Source organism: Pan troglodytes, chromosome 11 (genome assembly GCF_028858775.2).
Source record: "Pan troglodytes isolate AG18354 chromosome 11, NHGRI_mPanTro3-v2.0_pri, whole genome shotgun sequence".
Lineage (NCBI taxonomy): Eukaryota > Metazoa > Chordata > Mammalia > Primates > Hominidae > Pan > Pan troglodytes.
The window spans coordinates 81347231-81359366 of record NC_072409.2 but is presented as its reverse complement, the minus strand read 5'-3'; the positions used below and the strand labels follow the sequence as shown (position 1 = coordinate 81359366).

The 12136-nt window shown below is 50.0% G+C and overlaps 1 protein-coding gene across 4 annotated transcripts; it reads left to right on the top strand.

The window, feature by feature from the left end:
- Nucleotides 1-7746: 7746 nt before the first annotated feature.
- GALT (galactose-1-phosphate uridylyltransferase) lies at nucleotides 7747-11745 on the top strand. 4 transcript variants are annotated; one of them, XM_001163419.8, is made up of 11 exons: nucleotides 7753-7940; nucleotides 8243-8412; nucleotides 8646-8721; nucleotides 8811-8859; nucleotides 8987-9116; nucleotides 9270-9326; nucleotides 9489-9611; nucleotides 9917-10049; nucleotides 10153-10236; nucleotides 10565-10719; nucleotides 11533-11745. In XM_001163419.8, exons 1-11 carry the CDS (start codon nucleotides 7859-7861, stop codon nucleotides 11611-11613), a joined length of 1140 nt encoding a protein of 379 aa, XP_001163419.2. In that variant the 5' UTR covers nucleotides 7753-7858; the 3' UTR covers nucleotides 11614-11745. The 4 variants fall into 4 exon arrangements, with proteins under 4 accessions (XP_063644719.1, XP_001163419.2, XP_063644718.1 ...); XM_063788648.1 differs by having other exon boundaries at nucleotides 8695-8721; nucleotides 8811-9116; XM_054658813.2 differs by lacking the exon at nucleotides 8811-8859 and having other exon boundaries at nucleotides 8899-9116.
- Nucleotides 11746-12136: the final 391 nt, after the last annotated feature.

Genomic DNA, 12136 nt, shown 5'->3' with positions numbered 1-12136 from the left:
ACAGAAAACCTCTAAGAATGGATGAAATCTCACAGGGAGAGAGAATAGAGTAAGATAAGGCTAAAGACAGAGCCCTGGAGAGCACCAACAGCAAAGGGTAGGCAGAGGAAGAAGAAAGCAAAAAGGAAAAGAAACAAAAGAGAAAAGAGGTAGCATTGTGCAGTGATTAAGAAATAAACTCTGGAGCTGGACTGCCTGAGTTCAAAGCCTGGCTCCTGCTACCTACTAGTTGTCTGATCTTGGGCAGTTTACTTAAAATCTCTGTAACTTAGTTTTCTTACCTGTAAAATGGAATGGAGATAAGTACCTACCTCATAGTACATATCTTCATTGTGATGAGATTAGATGGGTTAATATTTATAAAGCAGTTAGTGCCTCACATGGTGAGAATTTTATGTGATGGTTATATATATAAAACATAAAGGAACTGGAAAAAGTAGCCTCATACGTTTTTGATCTTAAAGAAAGAAACTGAGGCCGGGCGAGGTGGCTCATAACTGTAATCCCAACACTTTGGGAGGCTGAGGCAGACGGAACACTTGAGTCCAGGTATTCGAGACCAGCCTTGGCAACATGGTGAAACCCCATCTCTGCAAAAAGTACAAAAATTAGTCAGGAGTGGGGGCGCACACCTGTAGTCCCAGCTACTCAGGAGGCTGAAGTGGGAGGATCGCTTGAGCCTGGGAAGTGGAGGGTGCAGTGAGCCAACAGAGCGAGACTCTGCCTCAAAAAAAAAAAAAAGGGCCAGGCGCAGTGGCACACACCTGTAGTCCCAGCACTTTGGGAGGCCAAGGTGGGCAGGCAGATTTCCTGAGCTCAGAAGTTCGAGACCACCCTGGGCAACATGGTGAAATCTCGTCTCTACTAAAATACAAAAAATTAGCCGGGCGTGGTGGCAGGTGCCTGTAGTCCCAGCTACTCGGGAGGCTGAAGCAGAAGAATCGCTTGAACCCAGAAGGTGGATGTTGCAATGAGCCAAGATCGTGCCACTGCACTCCAGCCTGGACAACAGAGGGAGACCCTGTCTCCAAAAAAAAAAAAGAAAAGAAAAAGGGGCTGGGCACTGTGGCTTACACCTGTAATCCCAGCACTTTGGGAGGCCGAGGCGGGTGGATCACCTGAGGTTGGGAGTTTGAGACCAGCCTAACCAACATGGAGAAACCCTGTCTCTACTAAAAATACAAAATTAGCTGGGCGTGGTGGCGCATGCTTGTAATCCCAGCTACTCAGGAGGCTGAGGCAGGAGAATCACTTGAACCCAGGAGGCGGAGGTTGCGGTGAGCCGAGATCACGCCATTGCACTCCAGCCTCAGTGTGAAACAGCAAAACTCCGTCTCAAAAAAAACAAAACAGGCTGGGCGGGGTGGCTCACGCCTGTAATCCCAGCACTTTGGGAGGCCGAGGCAGGTGGATCATGTGGTCAGGAGTTCGAGACCAGCCTGACCAACATGGTGAAACCCCATCTCTACTAAAAAATCCAAAAATTAGCTGGGCGCGGTGGCGCGTGCCACCCACTTGGCCCAGCTACTTGGGGGGCTGAGGCAGGAGAATCGTTTGAACCCGGGAGGTGGAGGTTGCAGTGAGTGGAGATTGCACCATTGCACTCCAGCCTGGGCGACAGAGTGAGACTCTGTCTCAAAAAAGAAAAACACACAAATAAAAACAACAGTGAGGAAAAAAAAAAGCTGAGGCAAAATTAATATAGAGAGTTTATTTGGGCCAAGGTAGAGAACGACTGCTCGGGACACTCTTCCAAGTTGCCTTGGGGAATGTTGATACAAGCATTTTTTATTTTTATAAGTGGTTTTTATTTTTATTTTTTATTTTCTTGGAGATGGATTCTTACTCTGTTGCCTAGGCTGGAATGCAGTGGTGCAATCTTGGCTCACTGCAACTCCCGCCTCCCAGGTTCAAGCCATCCTCCTCCCTCAGCCTCCCGAGTAGCTGGGACCACAGGTGTGCACCACCATGCCTGGCTAATTTTTGTAGTTTTAGTGGAGACAGGTTTTTGCCATGTTGGCCAGGCTGGTCTCTAACTCCTGACCTCAGGTGATCCACCCTCCTCGGCCTCCCAAAGTGTGGGATTACAGGTGTGAGCCACTGCACCTGGCCACTTTATTTTAACTTAATTTTATTTTATTTTTTTTGAGATGGTGTCTCCACTGTCGCCCAGGCTGGAGTGCAGTGGTGCAATCTCGGCTCACTGCAACCTCTGCCTCCCAGTTCAAGAAATTCTCCTGCCTCAGCCTCCCGAGTAGCTGGGACTACAGGCACCTGCCACCACATCCAGCTAATTTTTTTGTATTTTTAGTAGAGATGGGGTTTCACCATGTTGGCCAGGCTGGTCTTGAACTCTGACCTCGTGATTTGCCCGCCTCGGCCTCCCAAAGTGCTGGGATTATAGGCGTGAGCCACCGCGCCCGGCCTATTTTTATTTTTTGAGACTGGATCTTGCTCTGTTACCTAGGCTGGAGTTCAGTGGCACGATCACAGCTCATTGCAGCCTTGACCTCTTGGGCTCAAGGGATCATCCTGCCTTGGCCTCCCAAAGTGCTGGAATTACAGGTATGAACCATCATGCCCAGCCACAAGCAAGTTTTTAAAGGCAAAAGAGGACAAGGAGTGGGCTGACACAAAATTACAGAAACAACATTGATTAGTGATTGGCTATACCTTGTTGAACTATAGGGTATGAGTTATGGTGTCTAGACTATGGCATTTTATGGCTATGTGGTATCAATTTAGAGCCCACATAGCAAGTGGCTTCAAGGGGTAATTATTTGGCTCCATGGGGGTGGGGGAAGGTGAGATATGACTGCTGTTACATGCTGTCACTTTTTTTTTTTTTTTTTTTTTGAGACTGAGTCATACTCTGTCGCCCAGGCTGGAGTGCAGTGGCGCAATCTCGGCTCACTGCAACCTCCGCCTCCCGGGTTGAAGCGATTCTCCTGCCTCCGCCACCCAAGTAGCTGGAATTACAGGCACCTGCCACTATGCTCAGCTTTTTGTATTTTTAGTAGTGACAGGGTTTCACCATAATGGCCAGGCTGGTCTCAAACTCCTGACCTCAAGTGATCCTGCCCGCCTTGGTTTCCCAGTGTGCTGGGATTACAAGCGTGAGCCACTGCACCCGGCCTTTTTTTTTCTTTTTAAAATTATTATTATTATTAGTAGTAGTAGTATTTTGAGACGGAGTCTCTTGCACTGTCGCCGGGGCTGGAGTGCAGTGGCATGATCCTGGCTCACTGCAACCTCTGCCTCCTGGGTTCAAGCAATTCTCCTGCCTCAGCCTCCTGAGTAGCTGGGATTACAGGCGCCCGCCACCATGCCCAACTAATTTTTTGTATTTTTAGTAGAGACAGGGTTTCACCATGTTGGCCAGGCTGGTCTCGAACTCCTGACCTCGTGATTCGCCCACCTTGGCCTCCCAAATTGCTGGGATTACAGGCGTGAGCCACCGCGCCAGGCCCATGCTGTCACATTTTAATGCCTCTCTGGGCCTGATAATTAAAAGAGGCTGGCATTTCTCAGATAAAAAGTTTCTTTTCTTTCTCAAGAGTGATGGAATGGGCCAGGCACGGTGGCTCACACCTGTAATCCCAGCACTTTGGGAGGCTGAGGTGGGGGAATCACCTGAGGTTGCCAGTTCAAGATCCAGCCTGACCAACATGGAGAAACCCCATCTCTTCTAAAAATACAAAATTAGCCAGGCGTGGTGGCGCATACCTGTAATCCCAGCTACTCGGGAGGCTGAGGCAGGAGAATCGCTTGAACCTGGGAGGCGGAGGTTATGGTGAGCTGAGAGCACGCCGTTGCACTCCAGTTTGGGCAATGAGAGCGAAACTCCGTCTAAAAAAATTAAAAAAAGAGTGATGGAATGAAGGGTTAACACAGTGAAATATAATTGTGAGATTCAATGAGATGATGGGAAATGATAATTAGACTTCTCAGTAGGGGCATGTGGCAGAGACAATGCTATACATTCACAAATCCATTTCCTTTTGCTCTTGGACAGCTAGATTACATTCCACAGTCTACTCTGGATCATGTGATTGCATTCTGGCCAATGAAATATTGATAGAAATGATGTATGACATTTCTAGGGCTGGCTCCTAAAGTCTCCTCTGAAATTCTTTTTTTTTTTTCTCTTTCTCTTTTTAAGAGACAGGATTGTGCTATGTCACTCCCAGACTGGTATCAAACTCTTGGGCTCAAGTGATCTCCCACCTTGGCTTCCCAAGAGCTGGGAGACTACAGGCACATAGTACTATGCCCAGCTTGAAGTTCTTTACATTTTCTTTCTTCCCATGTCTATTACTGTAGTTATAGAGGATCTCTAGTGGAGTATTCTGAGACCCTAGGACATGGCATAGCTACTAGATGGATGGCACCTGGATCCCTAAATACTGCTTGGAACAGAGCTCCCTGTTACCCCCAGAATTGACTGTAGTGTTAAGCCATTGAGTTTTGGGAGTGTTTGTTACAGCAATTAAGATTACTTACCCTGACAAATATAGGGCAAAAGATGTGTTACAATATACCATGCAGCTAAGAGTAGAGACCAGAAAGATGGCCTCTGTTTTTAAGAAACTTGGCAGGCCGGGCACGGTGGCTCACGCCTGTAATCCCAGTACTTTGGGAGGCAGAGGCAGGCAGATCACCTGAGGTCAGGAATTTGAGACCAGCCTGGCCAACGTGGTGAAACCCTGTCTTTACTACAAATACAAAAATTAGCTGGGTGTGGTGGTGCATGCCTGTAATCCCAGCTACAGGGGAGGCTGAGGCAGGAGAATCACTTGAATCAGGAGGCGGATGTTGCAGTGAGCCTAGATTGCACCACTGTACTCCAGCCTGGGCGACAGAGCGAGACTCCATCTAAAAAAAAAAAAAAAAAAAAGAAACTTGGCAGAGAAATTAAGGATAAAGAAAGGATTATCTAGAGGAGAATACAGGATTGAGGGAACATGTTTTTGTATTGGTTCTGGCTTCTGTGGCATTCCCGACTCGACAATTCACTAAGAACCCTGGGCAGCAGGGATTAGCCCCCAAATTTGGTCTCTGCTCCCCATTCCAGGAACAGCTTTCTGGGATCATCTGGGCCTACACCTCCCCTATCTGGTCTTTCAGAAAGCTTTTCCAGGCCTTTCCAGGTGTGGTGGCTTATGTCTGTAATCCCAGCACTTTGGGAAGGCCGAGATGGACAGATTACCTGAGGTCAGGCGTTCAAGACCAGCCTGGCCAACATGGTGAAACCCTGTCTCTAAAAAATACAAAAATTAGCCAGTCATGATGGTGGGTGCCTGTAATTCCAGCTACTCGGGAGGCTGAGGCAGGAGAATCACTTGAACCTGGGAGGCAGAGGTTGCAGTGAGCCGAGATCAAGCCACTGCACTCCAGCCTGGGCAACAGAGTGAAACTCCGTCTTAAAAAAAAAAAAAAAAAAAAAAAAAAAAAAAATATATATATATATATATATATATATATATATATATATATATATATATATATATATAAATGGGTAACCAGCAGCCCTCAGGGGTGCTCTGTCTATGGAGTGGCCATTTTTTTATTCCTTCACTTTCCTGATAAACTTGCTTTCACTTCACACTATGGACTCACCTTGAATTCTTTCTTGTGTGAGATCCAAGAATCCTCTCTTGGGGTCTGGATTGGGACCCCTTTACTGTAACAACACCTCTGGGATCTGGCAGGGAGGGAGCTGGTTAGGCCCATCTTAGTCATTCTCCTCTTCCTCCAAAAAATGACCTTGGGGAGTCATAGAGGAGAATTATGGAGATGTTCCTGAAGAGATGTTCCTGATGGGGGTCAGGATTTAGTTAGCATGATTCAGGGGGCGGCACTGAAGCACTGGTGTTCTTGGGAAAATGGAGCTGTCTACAAGCTCTAGTCACTCAAACAAATATAAATGAGAGAATGGAAAAGCAGATCTCCTGTTCCTGTCTCACCTCTTTGGGTAATATGAACAGCCAGTGGGACAGGTAAAACCCCCGTTTCTCAGTCCTCAGCTCCCTGCCCCCTACCTCTGAAGGTAGCCTCTTCCTATTCCAGTCTGAGGACCCTAGGGCAGAGATCAAGTAAATGACCCATGACCTAGTTTTTGCAGCTCAATTGCAAAACACCTGGCTTGGCTTGGTCTTGACTGGGGGAAGGGATGTCCCTGCTATGGCTCAACTTCTAACTCACTGGGTCTCTGTCCTGCATTCCACTGAAGCCTCAGAGGCATCTCACAGCACTGGGAAAAGCCTTGGAAACTTGCATTCAAATCTCAGCTTGGCCACTAATTCTCTGGGTGACCTTGAGTCCTCTGGGCTCCAATGTGAAAGGGGGAAGAGGTTTAGACAATATTTAGATGGCTCTTTAAAAGTACTGGGGGCCAGCTGTTTGGGAGGCTGAGGCAGGAGGATCACTTGAAGTCAGGAGTTCAAGACCAGCCTGGCCAACATGTGAAACTCCGTCTCTACTAAAAATACATAAATTAGCCCAGTGTGGTGGCACACAGCTCTAATTCCAGCTACTTGGGAGGCTGAGGCAGGAGAATCGCTTGAACCTGGGAGGTGGAGGTTGCAGTGAGCCAAGATCACGCCACTGCACTCCAGCCTGGGTGGCAGAGTGAGTCTCTCAAACAAACAAACAAACAAACAAAAGTACCAGGGGAGGAATTAATTTGAATTTTATCCTAGTGTTAGCCAATTGGTCCCATCCAAGGAAAATTTAGAAAAGGGAAGGGGATGTGTAAAGGAAACACTAGGCCCCACCTAGATGGTGGCTGGAGCTTCTGATAGTCCTGTACTCTCCACATTTTTAGACTTTCTTTTACTTTTTTTTTTTTTTTTTTGTGACGGAGTCTGCTCTGTCGCCAGGCTAGAGTGCATGGGCACAATCTCGGCTCACTGCAACCTCTGCCTCCTGGGTTCAAGTGATTCTCCTGCCTCAGCCTCCCGAGTAGGTGGGACTACAGGTGCACGCCACCACGACCAGCTAATTTTTTTTTTTTTTTTTTTTTACTAGAGACGGGGTTTCACCATGTTGGCCAGGACGGTCTCAATTTCTTGACCTCGTGATCCGCCCGCCTTGGTCTCCCAAAGTGTTGGGATTACAGGCGTGAGCCACCGAGCCCGGCCATTTTTAGATTTTTTTTTATAGCCCTTTTACCCCTCCCACTTCTTGTGCTGTCTTGGTGTGTGTATGAAAGAGAGAGAGAGAGAGAGGAAGGAGAGCAAGAGTGAGAGAAAAAGAGAATATGGTTACTCAGCCCTTTTTCCCAAATCTGTTTTTGCTTTTGGGGATAGGATATGGTTATGGTGAAGTACTCCACACAGACCCCACCAAGTTTGCCTCTCCTGCGCTGCAGCCACTGAGCAGGTGACTGAGGCGCTGTTGATCCGGGGTCATATCCTTACTCGCCCTAGAATGTAAGCTCAGGCAGGGCAGAGGCCATGCCTGACATGTGCATCCCAATGCTTTACACAGCCTAGGTGCCTAGCACATGCTAGATGCTTGGTAAATATTTGCTGAATGAAAGATCAAATGAATGATTGCAGCAAGCAAGTCCTGTAGGCATCCTGGAGCCCAAGGATTCTGCAGTAGGCAGCTTTCACAGAGGTTCTTCCAGTGTAGTGGCTCTAGCTCTGGGTGAAGTAGGATCATCAATGTCGGCCCCCAGGGTTCACAGCTGTTCTGAGCCCCGCCCCCAGGTGGCAGGGCAGCCCAGTCAGTCAGTCACGTGCTGTCGGCTGGCCAATCATCGGGGGCGGCGCGGGGAGGGGTGGTGTGGACGGAGAAAGTGAAAGGTGAGGCACGGCCCTGCAGATTTTCCAGCGGATCCCTCGGTGGCCTCATGTCGCGCAGTGGAACCGATCCTCAGCAAGGCCAGCAGGCGTCAGAGGCGGACGCCGCAGCAGCAACCTTCCGGGCAAACGGTAACTGCACCGCGGCAGGGACTCGCTGGGGCGCGGAGCCGAGCCCTCCCCTTCCTTAGGAAGCTTTCGTCCCCTCCGAAGGTTGGAACGCTCATCCCGAGCCAGACCGACAAGGCGTACGGTCTGCAGGCCTGTACGAGCTGCAGGCCAATTGGCGCTGGGAAAGTCCAATCCTGGGCCTCTAGCTCCTGAGCGGGACAGGGCCGAGAGGGCGCTCCCGAGCTTGGGCCTGCTGGTGGGTGAGACCCAGGAGAGAGGGAGCTAGAGAGCTCTGAGGACTGATCTTGACTGTCTGCCCCCAGACCATCAGCATATCCGCTACAACCCGCTGCAGGATGAGTGGGTGCTGGTGTCAGCTCACCGCATGAAGCGGCCCTGGCAGGGTCAAGTGGAGCCCCAGCTTCTGAAGACAGTGCCCCGCCATGACCCCCTCAACCCTCTGTGTCCTGGGGCCATCCGAGCCAACGGAGAGGTAAGCCTGTAGAGCCCTGCATCTGCAGGCTGGGCCACGGGGAGTAGTTCCCTCTTAGAACTGTCCTCCACCCACAGGGATAGTGAACCTCCTTCTGGGTCATATCCCACCAAGCTTTTTGGTCCCCTAGGGTGGGCCTTCCCTACTCCCTTGTAGCCTGTCCAGTCTTTGAAGCCCACCAGGTAACTGGTGGTATGGGGCAGTGAGTGCTTCTAGCCTATCCTTGTCGGTAGGTGAATCCCCAGTACGATAGCACCTTCCTGTTTGACAACGACTTCCCAGCTCTGCAGCCTGATGCCCCCAGTCCAGGTAACCTGGCTCCAACTGCTGCTGGGGAGGAGGGTGGCTAGACCTCTTGAGGGACTTCTGCTGCAGAGAGTGATACTCCTTTACCTCAGGACCCAGTGATCATCCCCTTTTCCAAGCAAAGTCTGCTCGAGGAGTCTGGTAACTATGGATTTCCCCTCTTAACAATTTTCAAACCAGAGTTGGAGACTCAGCATTGGGGTTCGGCCCTGCCCGTAGCACAGCCAAGCCCTACCTCTTGGTTATCTTTTCTCCCGTCACCACCCAGTAAGGTCATGTGTTTCCACCCCTGGTCGGATGTAACGCTGCCACTCATGTCGGTCCCTGAGATCCGGGCTGTTGTTGATGCATGGGCCTCAGTCACAGAGGAGCTGGGTGCCCAGTACCCTTGGGTGCAGGTTTGTGAGGTCGCCCCTTCCCCTGGATGGGCAGGGAGGGGGTGATGAAGCTTTGGTTCTGGGGAGTAACATTTCTGTTTCCACAGGGTGTGGTCAGGAGGGAGTTGACTTGGTGTCTTTTGGCTAACAAAGCTCCCTATCCCTATCTGATAGATCTTTGAAAACAAAGGTGCCATGATGGGCTGTTCTAACCCCCATCCCCACTGCCAGGTAAGGGTGTCAGGGGCTCCAGTGGGTTTCTTGGCTGAGTCTGAGCCAGCACTGTGGACATGGGAACAGGATTAATGGATGGGACAGAGGAAATATGCCAATGATGTGGAGGCTTGGAGGTAAAGGACCTGCCTGTTCTTCTCTGCTTTTGCCCCTTGACAGGTATGGGCCAGCAGTTTCCTGCCAGATATTGCCCAGCGTGAGGAGCGATCTCAGCAGGCCTATAAGAGTCAGCATGGAGAGCCCCTGCTAATGGAGTACAGCTGCCAGGAGCTACTCAGGAAGGTGGGAGAGAGCCAAGCCCTGTGTCTCCAAGGAGTCCCTAACTTTCTTATCCCATGAGAGAGGTGTGTAAAGGAGAAAGCTAGAGGTGAACTAGTAGAGAGAGACTTGCTAGGAGGCCTTAGCAATAATCCAGTAATCTAAAGGAAAGATGATGGTGACTTAGACTCGGGTGATTAGTGGTAGAGGTGGTGAGAAGACATCAGATCCTGGGCACATTCTTTTCTTCTGCTTCCCTTGCCTATTTGCTGACCCCACTCCGGCTCCTATGTCACCTTGATGACTTCCTATCCATTCTGTCTTCCTAGGAACGTCTGGTCCTAACCAGTGAGCACTGGTTAGTACTGGTCCCCTTCTGGGCAACATGGCCCTACCAGACACTGCTGCTGCCCCGTCGGCATGTGCGGCGGCTACCTGAGCTGACCCCTGCTGAGCGTGATGGTCAGTCTCCCAAGTAGGATCCTGGGGCTAGGCACTGGATGGAGGTTGCTCCCAGTAGGGTCAGCATCTGGACCCCAGGCTGAGAGTCAGGCTCTGATTCCAGATCTAGCCTCCATCATGAAGAAGCTCTTGACCAAGTATGACAACCTGTTTGAGACGTCCTTTCCCTACTCCATGGGCTGGCATGGTGAGGCTTTTCAAGTACCTATATCTAGCCCCAACACCATTTCTGGGCTCCTGGGGCTCAGCCCAGTGAACTGCAACCTCAAAGGAGCAAGCCTTGAAACAGTTGCTGGGGGAAGTGGCCAGAGCAGAGATGCTGGGACTGAGGGTGGAGCAGCAAACTTGGTGAAACTACGTCTCCAATGTGCTTTCTAATCTCCTGCCAGCTCTTCTCAAGCAGGGGATCCTGGGAGATGTAGTTTTCAGATACCTGGTTGGGTTTGGGGGTAGGTGCTAACCTGGATAACTGTAAAAGGGCTCTCTTTCCCCACTGTCTCTCTTCTTTCTGTCAGGGGCTCCCACAGGATCAGAGGCTGGGGCCAACTGGGACCACTGGCAGCTGCACGCTCATTACTACCCTCCGCTCCTGCGCTCTGCCACTGTCCGGAAATTCATGGTTGGCTACGAAATGCTTGCTCAGGCTCAGAGGGACCTCACCCCTGAGCAGGTCAGGACTCAGAACAGTCTGGCATCTCCAGACTCTCACATGCAGTATGTGCAGGCACCTGATACTTCTGTTGCCCTTGTGCTCCAGTCATTGCACAAGGCAGAAAACAGCTCTGGCAGGAAGGGACTGCCAAAGTTAGGAGCCCTAGGGCCTGGAAGGAGAGTATGGTCCTCAGATCCCCTTTCTCTCCTGCTTCCTCCAGGGAACCCAACAGTCATGACCCTGATAGTTTCCCATAACAACCTGGGCATTCCTTGGGACTCAGGAGCTGCTAAACTCTTTCATCCCCTGGTGGCTTCAGCAGTCCTTATCACCAGCCTCAAAATCCCACAGGCCCACCCCCAGTGGGCCTGTGGCATTCATATTTCATATTCATATTTCAAACCACAATATCCAGCAAAATGTCTCCTGAGCACCCAGAACTCCATACCATCGGCCGGGTGTGGTGGCTCATGCCTTAATCCCAGCACTTTGGGAGGTCAAGATGGGAGGATTGCTTGAGCCCAGAAGTTCGAGACTAGCCTGGGAAACATAGGAAGCCCTCGTCTCTACAAAAAAAATTTAAAAAGTTAGCCAGGTGTGGTGGCATATACCTGTGGTCCCAGATACTTGGGAGGCTGAGATAGGATCACTTGGGCCCAGGAGTTTGAGGCTACAGTGAGCCGTCATCATGGCATCATTGCATTCCAGCCTGGGCAACAGAACAAGACCTCGTCTCAAAAAAAAAAAAAAAAAAAAAAAAAAGAAGTCCATGCCACCATTCTTGGCAGCCCAGCCCTTATCCTCCTTAATTGCTCCCTGTCCCTTTTCCAGGCTGCAGAGAGACTAAGGGCACTTCCTGAGGTTCATTACCGCCTGGGGCAGAAGGACAGGGAGACAGCAACCATCGCCTGACCACGCCGACCACAGGGCCTTGAATCCTTTTTTTTTTTCAACAGTCTTGCTGAATTAAGCAGAAAGGGCCTTGAATCCTGGCCTGGAATTTGGGCAGATATAGCATTAATAAAACTGTGCATCTCAAACTTTTATCACATACTCTAATATCAGAGGAGTGTGAACCTTCAGAGATCTAGGGTTAAAAGCTAAAGGCATAGCTCCAGCTACAACTTTTCTTTGTCTACAGATGTGTAAAATCTTGATGCAAAAATTTACCCCAAATTTCTGAACAAAATTAATATTCAGTATTATATCTAGCCTATAGATTCTCTTACTCTTGGTGTAATGACAGCATTCCCAGTTTAGGAAACTGTTTTAAAATCTTGTGTCTTGGTTGTGGCTGAGGCTTTGGGAAGGCCAGAGCCCCCTTTGCCACCACCCCTAGTGTGTCAGCTCCAAGCCTGGGCCTGAGGGTTTGATGGGGAGCGGGTGAGCTGGATCCTGATCCCAGTGGTCAGTGGCCAGATCCTGGGCTGCTGGC

Coding starts and splice junctions, on each gene's coding strand:
- GALT (XM_063788648.1), top strand. CDS start 7,859: ATGTCGCGCAGTGGAACCGATCCTCAGCAAGGCCAGCAGGCGTCAGAG. Junction 8,722..8,810: donor GCCTGATGCCCCCAGTCCAG/GTAACCTGGCTC, acceptor CCTTTACCTCAG/GACCCAGTGATCATCCCCTT. Junction 10,237..10,564: donor CTACTCCATGGGCTGGCATG/GTGAGGCTTTTC, acceptor TCTTTCTGTCAG/GGGCTCCCACAGGATCAGAG.